At 53.0% G+C, this 19,366-nt stretch overlaps 2 protein-coding genes across 3 annotated transcripts in view; both read left to right on the top strand.

Moving 5' to 3' along the window:
• Asap3 (ArfGAP with SH3 domain, ankyrin repeat and PH domain 3) overlaps window positions 1-11,245 on the top strand; it is a 39,217-nt gene extending 27,972 nt beyond the window's left edge. Inside the window, exons 8-25 of one of the 2 annotated variants that reach the window (XM_050155425.1) lie at window positions 355-430; window positions 607-693; window positions 867-976; window positions 2,906-2,975; window positions 3,196-3,283; window positions 4,342-4,390; window positions 4,496-4,686; window positions 4,772-4,905; window positions 5,138-5,232; window positions 5,432-5,609; window positions 6,944-7,029; window positions 7,164-7,279; window positions 7,772-7,839; window positions 7,923-8,030; window positions 8,140-8,335; window positions 9,336-9,561; window positions 10,298-10,388; window positions 10,644-11,245. In XM_050155425.1, the coding sequence (XP_050011382.1) occupies window positions 355-430; window positions 607-693; window positions 867-976; window positions 2,906-2,975; window positions 3,196-3,283; window positions 4,342-4,390; window positions 4,496-4,686; window positions 4,772-4,905; window positions 5,138-5,232; window positions 5,432-5,609; window positions 6,944-7,029; window positions 7,164-7,279; window positions 7,772-7,839; window positions 7,923-8,030; window positions 8,140-8,335; window positions 9,336-9,561; window positions 10,298-10,388; window positions 10,644-10,718 (2,044 nt within the window). In that variant the 3' untranslated portion in view covers window positions 10,719-11,245. Of the gene's footprint in view, window positions 1-354; window positions 431-606; window positions 694-830; window positions 977-2,905; window positions 2,976-3,195; window positions 3,284-4,341; window positions 4,391-4,495; window positions 4,687-4,771; window positions 4,906-5,137; window positions 5,233-5,431; window positions 5,610-6,943; window positions 7,030-7,163; window positions 7,280-7,771; window positions 7,840-7,922; window positions 8,031-8,139; window positions 8,336-9,335; window positions 9,562-10,297; window positions 10,389-10,643 lie in introns of those variants that run through there. The other variant, XM_050155430.1, reaches the window with a different exon arrangement.
• Window positions 11,246-14,074: 2,829 nt separating this feature from the next.
• Window positions 14,075-19,366, top strand: part of Tcea3 (transcription elongation factor A3) — a 24,027-nt gene continuing 18,735 nt past the window's right edge. The window contains exon 1 of the mRNA XM_050155476.1: window positions 14,075-14,259. Within this exon, the coding sequence (XP_050011433.1) occupies window positions 14,191-14,259 (69 nt within the window). The 5' untranslated portion in view covers window positions 14,075-14,190. The remainder of the gene's footprint in view (window positions 14,260-19,366) is intronic.

The raw sequence follows: 19,366 nt of genomic DNA, 5'->3' as shown, positions 1-19,366 counted from the left end.
TTTTTCCCAAGACAGGGTTTCTCTGTGTAGTCTTGGCTGTCTGGAACTAGTTCTGTAGGCCAGGCTTGCCTCGAACTCAGAGATCTGCCTGCTTCTGACTCCCAAGTACTGGTATTAAAGGTGTGCCCCACCACCACCCAGCTATTTAGACATATTTTATAGATGAGGAAACCACTTACTAAGTTGTCAAGGCTAGTCAGAGATCTGGACCCAGAGAGTGTCTCCTCTGCAAGCCTGCTCTCACCCTCAGGCTGCACGCCCAGGGGTGCCCTGTGGGGACCTTCTCCACCTTCTGGCCTCATCTACATTTCCATCCCTCCCTGGTCCCCTTGTTTGTCCTCTGGCCTTTCTTAGCTTCTTCCAAGATGGCTGGAAAGCAGCTCAGAGCCTGTCCCCCTTCATCGACAAGCTGGCAGCCTCGGTCCATGTGGTAAGTCTAGCCCGTCCCTCAGTTGTGTGCTCAACCCCGTGCCCTTTGGGGGAGCTGTAAGTGTGGAGAGCTGGCTCCCAACACAGAGTGAAACACTGCCCCAGTGTGCTGTGTCAGGTCAGGCTCTACCCTGCAGCATCCCCTCACTGCCCATGGGTCCTGTCCTCTGCCCACAGCTTCGGCAAGCTCAGGAGGAGGAACTGCACAAGCTGACCCAGCTCCGCGACTCCCTCCGAGGGATGCTGCATCTGGAGAGCCGAGAGGTCAGGCCCTGGATCATTCTAAAAGAGATGCCTGACCCATCCTCCCCACCCTGGCATACAGAGGGAGGGAAGGAGGGAGAGAAGCCCCCAAGTGTCCTCCCCGAGGAGCAGTGCAGCACGGGGCTCTTCCCTCCCAGACACCCTGAAGTCTCCTTTGCATGTCTGAGGTGCAGGAGCACCCAAACCGGAAGAACTCAGGGGGCGGCTACAGCATCCACCAGCACCAAGGCAACAAGCAGTTCGGGACCGAGAAGGTGGGCTTCCTGTACAAGAAAAGCGATGGGTGAGTGCCCCAGAGATCTTAGGCAGCTTCCCCAAAGACACACAGGTTGGACATGATGGTTAGAGAAGATGCTCCAGTAACTGTTCTTCCTGTGGACCGTTTGCACAGTCTGATGGTATACGATTATCAAAGGACAACTGGGCATGTGGCTCTTCGCTAAAGGTTATTCTTCAAAAGTTGCAGCAACAGGGCCATCCCGTGGCACTTGCCTTTAATCCCAGCATTTGGGAAGCTGAGGCAGGGGATATCTATTAGTCTGATATCTAGCAGCAGTTAAGATTTACTTACCAAGCCAGGCAGTGGTGGCAGCACACACCTTTAATCCCAGCACTCGAGAGTCAGAGGCAGGTGGATGTCAGTGAGTTTGAGGCCAGCCTGGTCTATAAGATCTAGTTCCAGGAAAGGCTTCAAAGCTACACAGAAAAACCCTGTCAAAAAAAAAAAAAAAGACTTACCAAACACTTAATATGCCTTCATTCTTGCCCTCTCTCTATACAATGTACTGTATATACCTATAAATATGCCTAGAAATGAAAACATCAGGGCTGCAGAGGTGGCTCAGAGGTTAAGGGCACTGACTACTCTTCCAGAGGTCCTGAGTTCAATTCCCAGCAACCACATGATGGTTCACAACCATCTGTACTGAGATCTGGTGCCCTCTTCTGATGTGCAGGCAGAACACTGTATACATAATAAATAAATAAATAAATGTTAAGAAAGAAAGAAAAGAAAGAAGAAAGGATGGAAGAACATTGACTACGCCTTGGTTTCTGTGTTAACTTTTTATTTTAGAAAGTAAAAATTTAGAAAGATCAGTAAGATGGCTTAGAGCAGTGGTTCTCAACCTGTGGGTCATGACCCCTTTGGGCAGTGGGTCTCAGCCTTTCTAATTGTGCTTTTCTTTAACACGGTTCCTCAGATTGTGACAACCCAACCATAAAATTACTTCCCTTGCTACTTCATAACTGTAACTTTGCTACTGTTACAAATTGTCATATGTAATATAAATATCTGGTGTGCAGGTAGTCTTAGATCACCCCTGTAAACCCCCAAAGAGTCGCAACCCACAGATTGAGAACTGCTGCTTTTTGGGGTCGAATGACCCTTTCACAGGGGTCACCTAAGACTATCAAAAAACATATTTATATTATGATTCATAACAGTAGCAAAATTACAGTTATGAAGTCACAATCAAAATAATTTTATGGTTGGGGTCACCACAACATGAAGAAGTGTTAATGGGTCACAGCACTGGGAAGGTTGGGAGTCACTGGCTTGGAGGGTAAGGGTGTTTACTGTCATGCTTGACCACCTAAGTGCAAGCCCTGGGACCCACACGGTAGAGAGAGAACTGACCATCGTAGTTACTTTTCTGTTGCTGCGAAGAGACGCCACGACCAGGGCAACTTATGGAAGAAAGAGTTTATAGGGGTTTGTGGTTCCAGAGGGAGAGTCCATCACCATCGTGGCAGGGAACATGGCAGTAGCAAGAAGAGCAGACAGGGGATGGCATGGGTTTACCCCTCAGTGACACCTCCCAATCCTTCCCAAACACTTCTACCAACTGGGGGCCAGGTATTCAAACAAGAACCTATGTGGACTGTTCTCGTTCAGACCATCACCCTGACTCCCTCGGGCTATCCTCTGCCCCCCATGTGTAGGCTCTGGCATGCTTACACATGAAGTAAGTAAGGTGGTGAGCTGTGTTTCCTCCATCAGGCTAGAAGTTCTCAGAGTACCAGGGTCACACTGACCCTCTAGAATAGGAATTCCAAAGCTTGAGGCTTTCCCCTCATACTGGAAGCATCCTGAGGGCCGGAAGTGGTGAAGCACTGTGACGTGAACGGAAGAGGTCATAGATTCTGCTCTCTGATGCAGGGGGATGATGTGAGCCACTAGTCACCGTTTCTCTGTCCTTCTGTGCTTTAGGATTCGAAGAGTCTGGCAGAAGAGGAAGTGTGGAGTCAAGTATGGCTGCCTGACCATCTCACACAGCATGGTGAGGCCTCTGGGGTTCCGAGCAGACAGATGCCAAGCTCTGAGATCCAGTGTTAGAGATCCCTGCTAGGAGGAAGGACGGTATCCAAAGAGTCTACTTAGAATCCTTATCCCCTCCCCTGGAGGAACAGGACTTTCTTGATTACTTAATAGACAAAGAAACAAAGGACTCAGAGGCCCAGGTGGTAACATATGTGTCCTCCACTCTCAAATCCCTACAGATCAACCGGCCCCCAGTAAAGCTGACCCTGCTGACGTGCCAAGTGAGGCCAAACCCTGAGGAGAAAACATGCTTCGACCTGGTGACCCGTGAGTAGTCTGTGCCAACCCCACACTGCCCAGTGCTTCCTCCTGAGAGGCAGCAGCCAGGGCTCTGTATTCAGTCCCACTAAGTAGCCAAAGGCTACCACTGCAGACCCAGGACTCCAAGGGCCTGAGACTTTCAGGGTTTCACCTCCCATCCCTCTGAACATGAAAACACATGCTGGGAAGGAGCTGACCTTTCAGGCCAGGAATGTGGTTGACACTGCCTGGCATGCGCTGAGCTCTGACTCCCTTGCTGAGAACCACATAAAACTAGGAACGGTGGTGCCCACCTGCAGTTCCAATATGGAGGATCAGAAGTCTAAGGGAATCCTCAGTTACATGGGGAGTTTAGGCTAACCTGGACTACGTGAGACCCTGCCTCATTTTTTTTTTAAGCCTCTTGTCTTCAGGGAACCCTCTCAGAAGGATTCGGACCCAAGGCTCTAAGATGGAGGACTGTTGTCCAGAGGAGAGAGGCACACATAAAGACCCTCAGAAGCCCCAACCTGCTGTAGGGAATCTAGGGCTGTGGGAGGAGAGAGTTTGCAGTTAGCCTTGAGAGACCCAGATTGTAGCATTTTATGAGAAGGGGGGCTTTAACCTGGTGGGAAATATGGAAGCAGAACACGGCGTCTCCCATAAGTCTTACAAGGGACTTCACATAGAAGTGAGAGACAAGGCCTGGAGCTGCCTCTTCTAGGTCTGGACCTCGTTCCCCATAGTCGGGACCGTGGGGGGTCTGGAAGCAGGGTGCTGTATAATTGAAGCCGTAGACAAAACAGCTTGGGATCCGGTAGGGCTAGGTGAAGAGAAGTAGGAAGCAAAGAAACTAGAATGGGGTGGCAGCTGGAGGTAAGGGCCGAGCCGAGCGGGGCATAAGGGGTGTGCTGAGCACTGACCCCGGATCCACGGCCTCATGCAGAGAGCCTTGCTGGGGTCCTACTTCGGAGATGACTTCTGGAGGTGGTGACGCTTAGGGCCTGGTCTCAGGGGTACACAGGTATTTATCCTGGGGAAGGCCTGCAGGATCGGTGGCTGATGGCCTTTTCTGTCCCCCACAGACAACCGCACATACCACTTCCACGCAGAGGACGAGCTGGAGTGTGAGGCGTGAGTGCCGGCTCTGGGCCAGCCGTGGTGGGGTCAGCGCATGGGGTAGGGAGCTCAGTCCCGACCCGGTCTCCTGTCCCCAATACGTCTATTCCATCTGCACAGGTGGGTGTCGGTGCTGCAGAACAGCAAGGATGAAGCACTGAGTAGCGCCTTTAATGGGGAGCCCGGTAGCGGCCAGGGGTCTTGGGGTAGTGCCAGATTGGATTCCGAGCCCCAGGACCTCACCAAGATGCTGATCGCTGAGGTGAAAAGCAGGCCGGGGAACGACCATTGTTGCGACTGTGGGGCTTCAGGTCAGTGGCGGGGAAGGTTTGGTGGGAGGTATGGAGAAGGGGCTCTGGGCTGGAGGCTTGAGCGGCGCCCCTCGTTCCCCTGCAGACCCCACGTGGCTCAGCACCAACCTGGGTGTGCTCACCTGCATCCAGTGTTCCGGTGTCCACCGCGAGCTGGGCGTGCGCTTTTCTCGCATACAGTCCCTCACCTTGGACCTCCTGGGCCCCTCAGAGCTGCTGGTGAGAGCAGGGTCAGGGTTCAGAGAGAATGCTAGGGGTGTGGGGCGGGGCTCTGGGGACTGGAGCTTGGCTAACTGGGAATGAATCTGAAGTAACCAGAGTGGGGTTGGTAGGGGCGGCACCTGGGGAACTATGGGGGAGGGCTGGACTTCCGAGACTGGACCTTGTCAGGGACGTTGTCCTAGCGCCTGATTTTACCCGCTGACTTTGATACCCTGTGCTGTGCCTCCAGCTGGCCTTGAACATTGGAAACTCCCATTTCAATGAAATCATGGAGGCCCGTCTGCCCTCCCACGGCAGCCCTAAACCCTCTGCTGAGAGTGACATGTAAGGATGGTCTCAGAAGGGGGGCTTTGCTAGCTCCCCAGTTCCCAGGGTCTGAGAGAGTCTGGGGTCAGAAGGTTGGAGAGAAGGGTGCCCCCTGACCTGGAAATCGCCAGGACACTAGATTCTCCTTGAGGGTGGTTCCAGAAGTTACTATGTGGACAAGCTTCTGAGGACCCGTGGTTGTCTGTTGTCTGGGTAGGAGCAGCCGCAGGAACTACATTGTGGCCAAGTATGTGGAGCACAGGTTTGCACGCCAGTCCACACCTGATCCCCAGAGACTAAGGACAGCCATCTGCAGCAGGGACCTCCTCTCTGTACTGGAGGCCTTTGCCATTGGGCAGGACTTCGGACAGCTGCTGCCAGGGCCTGATGGGCAGGTGAGAGCCCCCTCCCAGGGCCACTTTTAACCCACCTGCACTCACATGCCCCTCAGCCCTCCTCTACAACCAGATGTCACAGTCTTCTACCATCTGCCCAGATCTGCCACATGAAGTGGGAACGAGAATAATAGCTCCAGCCAAGCAGACCTAGGTCGGAATCCCTGCTGTATCTTTTCTTAGCTCTGCGACCCAGGGCAGTTACTTCTCTGAGTCCTATTTCCTGTCTCTAACACGGGTTAACAATCAATCGCCTTGGAAGTGGAAACGGGCAGGTCTGATTAGAGTGTGAAAGCCCCTGCATTTTGGAGATCCGTTCATGAGGGAGGAAGGATTTCAGAATGATCCCGTCAGCTGGAGTGACTGTGACTGATTGGACATTTAAAAACTGACACTGGGGGGCTGGAGAAATGGCTCAGCGGTTAAGAGCACTGACTGCTCTTTCAGAGGACCCAGGTTCAAATCCCAGCACCCACATGACAGCACACAACTGTCTGAAAATCCAGTTCCAGGGGATCTGACACCTTCACACCAATGCACATAAAATAAAGATAAATAAATCAGAAGTTTCCATCCAGTTCTGATAAATTAAAAAAAAATAAAAATAAAAACTGACACTGGAGAGATGGCTCAGTGGTTAAGAGCACTGGCTGCTCTTCCAGAGGACCCGGGTTCAATTCCCAGTATTCACATGGCGGCTCACAACTGTCTGTAGCTCCAGTGCCCCCTTCTGGTCTCCATGAGCACTGTATGCATGTGGTACACAGATATGCAGGCAAAACATTCATGCCCGTGAAACTGGGGTGGGGAGGATGTAGGCAATCTTTTCAAAACAAAACAACTGGATGTCTCTGACTGGGGGTGTAGCTCTGTGATGGAGCACAGTGAACCTAACCTGTGAAGCCCTGAGTTAGCCCACACAGCTAGCCCACACAGCACGGGAGGAGGTGGAGCAGACTATTTCTGAACAGGCCACCTAGTGGACAGTAAGGGCATAGCACTTGAGTGAGGTGGGAAGTAGGACCTGGGTAAGGTGGGCATCATGGGCACCCTAGAGCAGCAGGAGACCTCCCAAAGAGACCTCGGAGAGGAAGTAGGAGAAAAGCAGAACCCCAGCCCGATGAGGATTTGGGAACACCTCCTTGGGCTGAGGAGGAACCACTGACTGCCTGGGCTTTCTCAGGCTTCCCTAATGTGAGGTTCTGTCTATGGTCTCTTGGGGTTTCTGACCCCTTCATAATCAGAGATGCTGGGGCAACAAGGGTTCAGGGGGGCAGCACCAGGTTGAGGGCAGGTGACAGGAGAAACTCAGGCATGTGTATGTGTATGTTCAGGCACCTGGAGAGCTCGCCCTGCACTTGGCCATCAGAGTCGCCAGCCAGGCTTCCCTGCCCCTAGTGGACTTCCTCATCCAGAATGGGTGAGAGCCCGTCTGCCGTCGGCAGCCTCCCTGTTTCCCCACTCCCTCCTTGTCCCTCCTGCTTTCCCTGGGACTCTGACCCCCTTACCTGCTTGTTTCCCTCCCCAAACCTCCCTGCTACACCCTCCTTCTAGTGGCCACTTGGATGCCAAGGCCGCGGATGGAAACACTGCCCTGCACTGCGCGGTGCTCCACGGCCAGCTGGACTGTCTCAAGCTTCTGCTGAAAGGGAGAGCTCCCGTGGGGGCAGGTGCGGCCCAAGGCCCCCTCCAGACTCCTCCACAGACCCGAGCACTGGCAGCAGGCACATTCCTACTCCTGACTTGCTTCTGTGCTCCTCTGTGGCCTCAGGGGTGGGGCTGTCATTCCTTTCTAAAGCCTCAGCTTCCTCTCCTGTCCAAATGGGAGTGTCGCAGAGCTAGTGAGCCCGCCGAAATCTGAATCTGGGTACAGTGATGGAACGGTTCCTTGCTTACCATACAACACCTGTCTTGTCCCATGACACGTGAGCCATACTGCTAAATAGTGAATCCTCACAGCCTGGTCAGATAGTTTCAAGTATCATATTCATTTTATGATGAGACAGTTAAGACCCAGAGAGGTTAAGTAGGTCACCTAAGGCCGCACAGCTAGGTATCCAGAGAGCCAGTTTTCATGTACCCAGACAATCTGATTCTGAGGCCCATACAGACCTCAAAGCTGCCTTGATTCTGACCATGGTCCCTGGATTTTCCCTTCACAGTAAATGATGCTGGAGAAACAGCTCTGGACATAGCCAGGAAGAAACAGCAAAAGGGATGCGAAGAACTGGTGAGTCTGAAGGCAGAGGCCGCCCTCTAACCCTTCCTCACCCCTGCTGACCCTCTGACATGGTAAGCCTTCGCTTTTGGCAGCTGGAGCAGGCACAAGCAGGGACCCTCGCCTTCCATCTCCACGTGGACTACCCATGGGGACATTCCATGGGACATGGCTTTGACAGCGAGGAGGAGGAGGAAGAAAAGGTAGGCCCAGCCCTTCCCCTCTGGGTGGCATCAGGCAAGAGCCTTACCGGGCCTGCTTTGGGAAGGGGCAAGCTGAGTTGAGGAAACCAAGATGGCCTTGTCCCCACAGCACTGTCCTGTAAAACCCCCAGCTCAGGCCTGCTGGGGCAGTGGGAGGCTGGACATCAGCAATAAGACGTATGAGACCTTGGCTAACCCGGGACCAGCCACCTCTCAGAGCCAGAGCGAGGACAGTCCCCCACCCCTGCCCATGAAAAGCTCTTCTAGGACCATACACCCAGGGCGAGCCGGACATTCCAATGGAGGTATGGTTGTCTGCCCAGACGTATTGTGAGCATGCCGTTTATTGAGAGACTGCTGCGTGGGGTACTGTGCTGGGCATGCATGCTGCATGCCAGAGCTAAGTGTGGTAGTACATGCCTATAATCCCAGCTCTGAGGAGATGGGAGCAGGAAGATCAGGAGTTCAAGGCCACCTAGGGAGACCCTGTCTGAAAACAACAGAGCGAAAGGTGGCAAGCCCATCCCACCATCCAGGTTCCATTAGGCCATCCTCTCCTTCAGGTCAAGGGAGAGATGTTAAGTGACATGCTTAAAGCTGCCACCATTTGTGAAGCTTCTGTTGTGCTTGCTCGGATTAATCGAAAAGACACGCTTCAGTTAACCGAAAAGACACGCGTTTGTGGGGCATGCCCTGTGTGAGCCTAGTGAAGGGATAGAGCCTCGGAAGCAGTCAGTCATAACGTGAGGCTCCACACACTATAAAGTGCTAATACTGGGAGACCCAGGCTTGGTCCTCTGCAGAGTGCTCTCCCAGCACTGAGCAGAGCCTGGCTGTGCTCTTGGACTTGTGTGTTGAATGAATGGAGCTTTCCGCGGGAGGCCAGGAGAGAGATAATGGGGAGAGTGGATCCTGTTGGAGCAGGCAGTGGGTTAGGAGGGCTCCCTTAGGGAGCTATGCCTAACCTGAGCTTGGGGGCTAGGCAGGAATGCCCGGGCTGAGGAGAGCGGGTGGACACGAACAGCATGCTCTTCATGACCCTAGTAAATGAGAGTGCCAGGTGGTGCAGGGGCTGGGGAGCTGCGAGACAACCATGATGGAGCCAAGAAGCCAAAGTCAGCTTTGGCACTGGACAAAGAGGAAAGCATTTCTTTTTAAAAAGATTTATTTATGTATATGATTGACATATTTGCATGGATGCCTGCGAGATCCTCCGGAAGAGCAGCCAGTGCTCTTAACCACTGAGCCATCTCTCCAGCCCCACAGGGGAGCAATTAAAAAACAAACGTCACTTTGTGGTTCTAGATCGCTCTGACACCCCCAGTCTGAGGTCAGAGTCTCCTGAGGCCTCAGAGAACCCAAGCAGCCCAGCGTCTTCCTTATCCAGCCTCACTGGCTCCGTGGAACCTGGGGGGTTGAGCCAAGCCCCGCCTAGCCCTGAAGAAGGCCTCCAGGAGACACCAGGCACCTCCAGGCCTGGGCCAGCATCTGGGACCACCCCTCCTGAGCTGTACCTTCCCGTCAAGTTCAGGTTGGTATGGGCCTAACTGTGCCTCTCAGTATGCTTCCTGACCTCTCTGAGCATGTGTTGTCTTCTCCGCCTTTGCACAGTACCTGTCTGCAGTCTGGGTCACAGTCTCACTCTAGGACCCAAGGTGTAGGCTGCACCTGGGTGGAACCTTACCTCCTCCTCTTCCTCCCACCTGCTTTTTGGTTTTGGTTTGTTTTGGTTTTCTTTTTTTCTGAGACAGGGTTTCTCTATGTAACAGCCTTGGCTGTTCTGGAACTCGCTCTTTAGACCAGGCTGGACTTGAACTCAGAGCTCCACCCGTCTCTGCCTCCTGAGTGCTGGGATCTACCACCTGCTTTTTTTTTTTCCCCCACCTGCTTTTAAGTTTAGCCAGGAGAGCCAAGGATGAGCCCGGGGCTTGGGCTGCTGAAGTTGGTAGGAGGAGGAAAAGCTTAGCCCCACCTGCAGAGACCCCTTCTTAAGCCCTCAGGAAATCTTCACCTGTCAATCCAACTGCCTCTCTTCTCTGCAAACCCTTTTTGTCTGGACTTGAGTCTGGGAAGAAGTAGACTTGGGGGCATCCTCAGAGCTCTCTGCGGATAGATCAGTTCCAGACCTCCAGGGCCTGTGATGATCCAGCCTCGGGGCCTGGTGGACTCTGGGTCCCCTTTCCCACCACCTCAGCCTTTTATGTCTACCCGGGTCCCTCTGAGGGGCTCTGGGCAGCTGGGTGACATTGGCCATCCCTGCCTTCCAGCTCCGAGAGCACTCGATCCTACAGACGGGGAGGTCGGATTCTGGAAGACGGTCCCTCTGCCCAGCATCCTCTGTCTAGAAGGAACATTCCGGTAGGAGCGCTGGGTGTGTGGTTTGAAGCGTAGGTTTCCCATGTTGTAGAACTGGCCAAGAGCAGGCACAGAGGGGAGGGAGCCCTCCCTCGATGGTGGCAACACTATGGACCGAGATGGCCACTGTTAAGCTGCTGCCACCTCCCTGCTTTAGCCCAGGACTGCGTGAACCTGGGTGAAGCCCACCTAGAGCTATTTCCCAGAGGAGCCGCAAAAGGCGCTTTAACAGTGTCCGCTTCATCCTTCTTTCCCCAGGTCGTCCTCGGGGAAGGAGATGGCTCAAAGGCAGGGGCTCTCGCGGCAAGTTCTCTGCAGCTTTTGCACGACTAGCTCCTTGCTGACCCCTCTGCATGGCCCACACTGGACCCCGACATTCAAAGCGGGGACTTGAGCCCACAGAACCGGACCGTGCCCCTGCCAAGGTCACTGGCCCTTCTGTGTTGGGGCTGGTGTCCTGGACCAGGCAGTCCTGAAGTTAGATCTGAGGATGAGGATGCCTGGGCTGGGTTCAGTTATACAGCCACTCAGTCCTTACCGGACCAGGACCGTTTCTCCCTACAAGGATGGGACCCACTTACTATCTTTCACATCCGGGCACTGTCTTGTGGTCTAGTATTTTCCGTAATGATTCCAGTTCTATGTCCAGACCTTTGCTAGGTACTATGCTAGGTACTATGGATGCCACATGAATAAGACAAGCATCCCACAGGTATGATCCCTTGCCGGAGAGCTGGTCTCAAGAACTGACTTGGAATGAGCAGATCCTAAAGAAGGAAGATTGCTTCTGAGCCCCGGGGTCAGCTTTTGTTCATCTCAGAGCTGTCCTTTTATTCATCTCTAATAAAGGATTCTCGGGGTAGGGGCGGATCCTGCTGGTTCATTTATGGGTTCTAAAGAGTAATAGGGAAATGAAGGACTCTTGGGACTTGGGGTTCTTTCCCTGGCCCTGGTGAGGGACAGGGCTGGTAAAGAGGAGTGGTCACAGTGTACGCAGGGAGTTTTGCCCCAGGAGACATTTGGTGTGGCAAACATTTCCACCTGGAGGGTGCATCCCCGAGGTCAGGGATAACATCCTCCAGCACTCTCTCTCTTGTCTGTTTGTGCTGCTGTTTAAGGCTGGGCACTTTCTACAGCAAAAGGTTTTATTTGGCAATTGGAATGTCCAAACAGCTTGTCATGAACAGCCCGTAAAAGGCCCCCTGACTGTCACAACATCGCAGAGAGGTAGAAAGCAATCACTATGTGTAGTGGTCTCAATTAGCTTTATAGCAACTCACTTTTGTCAAAACTACTGAGAGACAGGCCTCAACCTCTCCCCCACTAGTTACCTCCCATTTGGCTCCACCCCTTCAAGGCTCAGTCTTCATTCAACATTGCCACATCAGGCAAGAATCAAGCCTCTGGCCTGTAAGAAAACACACTCAAACCATAGCCTCATGGTAAGGGTCATCCCTCTGGCAATGAATTAGCCAATCCAAAATGTCAGCACTAAGCCTGCGAACCCCTGGTGTGCAGGAAAGCTCACTGGGCTGGAGTGTGAGGATCTCATGTTTGGACGCTTCCGGTGGTTCCTTGATTGCCTCCAGATGATGAGTTGGCCGAGTTAGTGTGTGAGGTGACCCCCAGGAGCGTTACCAGGGTAGAGAAGCGAAACGGAAGGTCACCCAAAGGAAGACCAGGAGAAAGCTGTGGAGAATCTGCTTGCCACACAAGCACGAGGACGTGAGTTCAGATCCCCAGAACTCATGCAAAAAGTCAGGCGTGTAGTGCACTCCCGTACTCCTGGCTCCGTGGAGGCAGATTCTAGGGGATCCCTGCGGCTTACTGACCAGCCCCAAGTTCAGTGAGAGACGCTGCCTCAAAAGATAAAGTGGCTAGCATTTGAGAAAAGCACCCATTAATGTCTGATCACCACATGCACCCATACACACGCACACACAAGCATAAAGGATGCTGGCACAGTGGCACACATCTGTAATCCCAGCATCTGGAGGCCGAGGCAAGATCATAGTGAGTTAGGAAATACCTTCAATCTGTCCCTTTGAGAGTGAAGAATGGGGTACTTACCACCAATGCTGGGCCGCTCTTGGGGTATTAATTCCCTGCCTGCCCCCAAACCTCAAAGGGAGATATGCCAAGTAGCAGCTGTGTGTCATGATTGCGTGCAGGTTTGCTCCCAGGTGGTCAGAGGGGGTATAATGGGTACCAGCAGTGCCGGCTACACCCTGGGAAAATATCAATGATCCCACCTCCTGAGATTCCATTTGCATAGTAAGGTTGGACGTGTTTTCTTAGGGTCTTTCATACTCGTGTTGGCCAAGAAGCCTCCCAGGAGCTCCAATCAAGAAAAACCTGGCTTTGGCAACTAGAAGCTATCCACCCCCTCCTTTTCCCCACCTTCCTTCTCCATATCCCCATGCTGCAGCCACAGACTTCTCAGTTCCTCCACCGCTGACATGCCAGGGACCCTCCCATCCCTAAGCTTGGCAGAGGGCTGGCTGTCTTGCTCCCATCTGGATTCCAGAACCACCTGGAACACACTAGGTGCTCAGTAAATGGAATAAACACGTGCCGCCTCCTCAGTGGCACAGATCCCCTCTTTCTCCCACCAAACTCCCACCCTGCCCCTAACTGCAGTGGATTTCACTTCTTGAGAGGGGATGGCACCCAGCTGGGCCTTTCAAGCGCCCTCTTCCGGCTCCTGCCCCACCGCAGCTGGGGCGAATGCAGTCCTCCTTTTCAATCCTTATTTTGCTCAGCCTGCTGCAGTGAGGTCTTTCTTGCTAGTTGATTGGACAAGTTTGTTGGGGGGGGGGGAGACAAACAAGCAAAAAAAAAAAAAATCCTTGATCGTCATCACACAACAGCATTTGGGAGACAGGTGTCCACAACAGGCTACCTCTGATCCAGACCTGGTTCTCTGAGGTTATCTCAGAAAGTTGGGGGATTTCACAGTTTCCCCGACCCTCACACACTATGGGCCCTCTTCTGCTCTCCATCCAGATCAGAGACCCTGGCAAAAAAAAAAAAAAAAAAAAAAAAAAAAAAAAAAAAAAAAAAAAAAAAAGTCATTTTCTAGGTCTGCAGAGGACTCTCGAAAGACTTTTCCACCCGAGAGCAGATGTCTGCACAGCCGAGTGGGAGACACACTTACTCCGTTCACCCAAAATTTCTCTTCCAAGCCCACCTCTTGCACACTGCCGTAAGAATCACCCAAAGCTTAGCTTCTCTGAACATGGCTGCGTTCCAGTACTTCAGAGTTTGTTAGAAATACATTAAACGGCTCCAAGCATACCTCCCGAGAAAAAGCTGGAGACGGAAGCCTTGGGTACATGAAGGAGCCTAAGTTAGGGCAGGGCTGACTTCAGGATCTGCACCAAGTTGCGATGAATGTACCAACTTCTCTCGGTTTGGGCATAGCCACGGAACTAAGTTCTTCTGGGAGATGCTAAGACCCGGGAGCTCAGAACTTCCCTCAGCTGCACTCACACCCCAGTCGAAGCCTCATGCCCAAATGTTCTTGCAGCCCGGGGCACCCCTACGAGGGTCGGAAGGGAAGAGCCCCTTCTCCCAGCCTGGTTCTTCCCCCAAAGGTGAGACCCGCCTGGCTCAGGCAATCTTTGCCCGGGCAGTCCTTGAAGTCTATATTTAGTGCCCGCCACCCCTCCCCCAGCGCTGGGAGGGGCATGCCCCGCCCCCGCCGGGCTTGAGTGGACTGTTGCGGCCTGTGCCGCTTGCGCTCCGCGCTTTGGCGCCCGCTGCTGCTCTGCGCCCCTAACCCCGCGCGGCGTCGTGGACCAACATGGGCCTGGAAGAGGAGCTGCTGAGGATCGCCAAAAAGCTGGAAAAGATGGTGGCCCGGAAGAAGACGGTGAGGCTGCAAAGTTTGCAACGCAACTCCTGGGCCACGGAGGAGCGACCCGGCCAGCCACGGGTTTGGTGGGCGTGCCGGCCGTGTGCCCGAAGGGAGCGCTCGGGACTCCGGACTGGAGGCGGGTGGCAGGCTGCCAGGCAGGGGAGTCCCGCGCTACTTGTTGGGCACTTAGGGTGTGTGTGTGCGTAGGTGGCCAGGTCTGGAGAGGATCGTGTAGCCCCCTCCCTTCCCCCGAGGCGCGACTGGTGCAAGTCAGTGTGGACAAATCGGGTGCATTCGTGGGCTACCTGCGCTGTACAGTGAGAGCGTGAGGAGAGACACGAACCCGAGGCGAGGATTTTGAGAGTGCAAGGCTGGGGAGCTGCAGGCACGGCGGGAGTTGGAGAAACAAATTCTGGGTGACTTGAAAAAGATCAGAGAAACTCGGGCTGAGAAGGGGCCGCCGAGCTGCATTTGCACCCCGCCGCCCGGGAGTGGGCCTGCAAGACCAGAGCGAAGGTCCTTAGCTGGGGTGCCGGGAGTCTGTTTGCAACTTTTTCCTTGGCCACGGGATGGGGCCCTGGCGGGCGGAGGTGAACAGGTGCGGGGCGGGGGGCGGGGGAGGAGAGGAGGAGGCCTGGGCTGCCCCAGCGGGGGAGGAGCGCGAAAGGGTTCTGTGCCGGGAGGAGGGTCCGCAGCCCTGCGCGAGGGTCCCTGATCTCTCAGTCCCAGCCGCGCTCCGCGAGAGCCAAATGGAAAGTTAATGTTTGATCTATCTATCTAGCGATCTTTGCCTCAGGCTGGTAGCTGGCGCCTGTGCCAATTCTGGAGGGCGTGAACAAGGAGGGAGGGAGGACAATGCCTGAGGGAGAAGACAGGGGACCCGGTGGATAAGGCCCTCCACGCAGACTCGCCGCGCGCGCGTAGTGTCTAGCAACGTGTTACACCGAGACCTGCATTGCGCGAGTACATTCCAGTGTTGTTGAAAAACGCTGGGGTCCCCCCAGGAGAGGTTACAGAGCCAGGAAGAGCGACTGAGGTCTGAAGAGCCAAGGGGGTATCAGGCATCCTGGAATAGTTGCAGGGCAACAACGAAATGGGGGCGTTGGTACAATGTCGAGAGCTGCCGTTTCCTCTCCTACACGATGGTTGAATTCCTGGGGAAGAGCATCTCGGGGCATTAGGGAGGGGTGAGGAGTGAGACAGGTGCGCAAAGCCAATAGCAGGTCTGAGGCAGGTGACTGAGGTGAGCGAGGCTTGCTTCTGCATGGCTGGAGGGGGATGCAGAAAGATGCCTCTCACCCGCACCGCCCAGGCTGCAGTTCCTCCCTCGGCTCCCATCCTCCGCTGAGGTGCTCTGGGCCACCCCCAAAGTCTCCAGCAAAACCTAACCTCAAGTCACGGGACACTTCCCCAGCTGGAGATGGTAGAGCCCAACTAAGAAACTGAGTGGCATTTCAGGTAGACAGGATGTCTAAGCCTAACCCCTTGCTCACCCCAGACACTCCGATGAGCAAAGGAAGTCTGGACTTCCAGGTGAGAAGGATTAAGGGGAGGAGGAAACCCAGGAGGCTCCGGGAAGACAGCCGGGTTGGAAAGCTTAAGGGGCCTCCTATGGCTTCCCTCTTAATCCTTTTACAGTCCTAAGCCAGCTACTCTACTTCTCTTCTTTGGATCTCAGTTTCCTCTTCTGTAAAATGGGAAGAGGTAGTGGTGCCTCTTGGGAATGAGGGCCTGTGGAAGTGACAGGGTTGTCGCCAGGAAAGCAGTATGTCTGGCCACAGGGTCCTTAAGGATAGAACCAGTGTAGAGCCGCATCTGTGCCTGGAGTCTGTGCCTGGATTCTAGCAGGGTTTGGGTAGGCACAGAGCTCTGGGCTTCCGCCTGGGAAAGGCGGGCCTGTACTGAGAGTGAACGTGGGCCCGCCCAGTGGTGGTTAGTCCAAGAGGGAATTGCTTCCTGAAATAAGACAGCGTCCACGTTGCAGCTCAGGGCTGGAATTTATTTATTCAGCGACTCGGGGCTTTGTCAGATACTGTGAGCACGCACCAGCGAAAACAGCATGGAAGAGACAAGCCCCCGTGTAGAGCTGTACCTACACACAATGCCACATCAACAGAGCCACACACATGCCACCTCGCAAGCCACTTCTACTTGCCTGTGTGTGAGAGGCGGCTCCTGATGCTGTCTATCAGGACAGGCCTGGTACACTCTGACAGTGTGAGTTAAATCAGAATGCCCCCAAAGTCGACAGCAGGACTTTACCGGGAAATGCAAAGCCAACGGCCTCATTTACACCTTCAGACGTCCTCACACAGGGACAAAGAGACACGAGGGGGGGGTGTCTCAGGCTGCATCCTCGCGACTCCACAGCTGCATCAGAGAGACTGTTCACCACACAAACAGCGAGCGAGGCACATCCAGCCTGCTGGGCAGGCAGCCTTTGTGAGCCTGCCTACAAGGCAAGCTCGTGGGCGTTACTCCTCAGTATGACCCAGTCATAAAGAAAGAGGTACTCGGTGGTGAGCTGCAAATGATTGAGCTCTGGTTACGGGATTTTCAGGTAGTTCGCAAACTGTTAAACATAGACATTTGAAAAACATTAATATGTTTATGGTGAACAGAACTCCTCGTACAGGGTCTTCCCTGCCAGTTCTGCCCCACATCAGGGACCAGGGGTCCAAAAAAAAAGAACAAACCTTGAACTAGCAAGACGACTCAGTGGGTAAAGGTGCTTGCCACTAAGCCTGTCGAACTGAGTTCAGAACATGTGGTGAGCTGGGCATGGCGGCGGTGCACACCTTTAATCCCAGTACTCAGGAGGCAGAGGCAGGTGGATTGCTGAGTTCTAGGGCAGCCAGGAGAAACCCTGTCTCAGAAAGGAAGGAAGGAAGGAAGGAAGGAAGGAAGGAAGGAAGGAAGGAAGGAAGGAAGGAAAGAAGGAAGGAAGGGAGGAAGGATAAAAGAAAAACAAGAACGAAACACCATGTGGTGAGAGAGAGCTGACGACACTGGGCCATCTTCTGGCCTCCACATGGAGGCTATGGCATGTGCACGTATGCACACACATGCTATAAACGTAAAAGAAAACCCGGTTCAGAAACCCCATGTTGGTAGCCTGAGAGTCATCGCTGGAGGAATATTTACACCACAGAAGCTAGCAAATGCTACGAGTCAGGGTGTTCTCCTGGGAACTGGCTGTCAGTATGCACCATCATGTGATAACCCATGTTGGTATTCTACAACACCATGTATTGCCAGATACATATTGTGCCTCAGTATAGTATGTGAAGCTCCAAGGCCAGTGTTCAGTCCAGCCTAGGTTTTTGGTTTTTTTTTTTTTTTTTTTTTTTTTTTTTTTTTTTTTTTTGACAAGGTTTTTCTTTGTTGCTCTGGCTGTCCTGTAACTCACTCTGTAGACCAGGCTGGCTTTGAACTCACAGAGATCCGCCTGCCTCTGTCTGCTGGGATTAAAGGCGTGTGCCACCACTGCCCGGTCCAGCCCAGTCTTTACAAAGCTTCTTGGTTTCCTCTTCTATAAATGGGTTAATAGTTCTATAAAAGTGGAATGGTAAATAGGACCCACTTGCCAGGGGCCTTCTGAGAGGTGGGTGGGTGGTTTGTGTGTTTTTGAAACAAGATCTTATATAGAAGGCCTGCCTCAAACTCTGTACCTAACTGAGAATGGCCTTGAACTTCTGCTCTTCCTGCCTCCATCTCCCAAGAGCTGAGATTCTAGTTGTGAATTACCACCCTGGTGTTACACAGTGCTGGCTCTAAGCTTTGTGTATAAGTGAACACTCTCCCGACTGAACTACCTTCCCACCTCCTCCTTGTGAGAAGTCAGTGGACATTAAGGACTTAAGTGTTCCAGCACATAGTAAGCCTTTCGCTAACATCAAGCATGGAGTTTGTGTGCCTCCGAGTTCATAGACACACCCGTCTGCAGGTCATTCTGGAAACACTGAACCTCAGTGCTAAGGGAGGCTAAGGACTAACAGAGGACAGCTCATAGGATGTAGTCCAGGTCCTGGCAAGGGGAGGCTGGGAGCTGGAACCAAGCAAGGGACATACAGGACATAGTTAGTTTGTGTTCCTCAGAGGACTAATCTGAAGATAGCCAGGGCTGGCTTCTAGGATGCAGGTGCCAGGAAGGAGAAGGCTAAAATGGGCTGAAGGTGTGTTTAGGACCTGGCAGACAGGTTTTCAACTCCAAGCTTCCTTCTTTCTCTGCTCCTGCTTTCTACTCTGTTTGATCTTTAAAAAATATTTATTTTTTATTCTATGTGTTTGGAAATTTTTCCGGCATGCATGTTTATCTGGGCACCGCGTGCCTGCAGTGCCCATGGAGACCAGAAGAGGGTGGCGAGTTGTGAGCCACCCTGTGAGTGCTGGGAACTGAGTCCTCTTAAAGAGCAGCAAGGGCTTCAGCGACTGAGCCACCTCTCCAGCCCGTCTCGTTCCGTCTTGTGTTTCTGTACTCAGAGAGCGGCTAAAATGACTCAACAGTTTTATCCACTGGATCCTTACTATATACCAGGAATTCTAATTATTTTATACCATTAGATAAACAGATATGCATGACAGAAAAATTACTCTGAATTACAGAAAAGTAACAGAAAGGAGCTGTGTGTCCTGTAGATCTAAGGCAGTGTGGATGGATCTCAGAAACAGTAAGCTAGCAAAGCAAAAAAGATGCTTATGCTACACTTTTGGGCAGGGGGTTGAGACAGGGTTTCTCTGTGTGACAGTCCTGGCTCTCCTGGAACTTGCTTTATAGACCAGGCTGGCCTCAAACTCACTGAGATCCGCCTGCCTCTGTCCTCCGCCCCAAGTGCTGGGATTAAAGGTGTATGTTACCACTGCCCAGCTTGTTTATGCCACACTTCTTATATAAAATACTTAAGATGGCCAGGCATGGTGGCACAAGCCTTTAGTCTCAGCATCTGTGAACTTGATGCAGGAGAAGCCAACTTGAGCTACATATTGAGCTGTTATAAAACATCCTTAAGAATACAAAGTCTAGGGCTGGAGAGATGGCTCAGTGGTTAAGAGCATTGCCTGCTCTTCCAAAGGTCCTGAGTTCAATTCCCGGCAACCACATGGTGGCTCACAACCATCTGGA

The sequence above is a fragment of the Alexandromys fortis genome, unplaced genomic scaffold, assembly GCF_014885135.2.
Source record: "Alexandromys fortis isolate MF-2015 unplaced genomic scaffold, M_Fortis_MF-2015_v1.1 scaffold_26, whole genome shotgun sequence".
NCBI lineage: Eukaryota > Metazoa > Chordata > Mammalia > Rodentia > Cricetidae > Alexandromys > Alexandromys fortis.
This window is presented reverse-complemented; position numbering and strand designations above follow the sequence as displayed.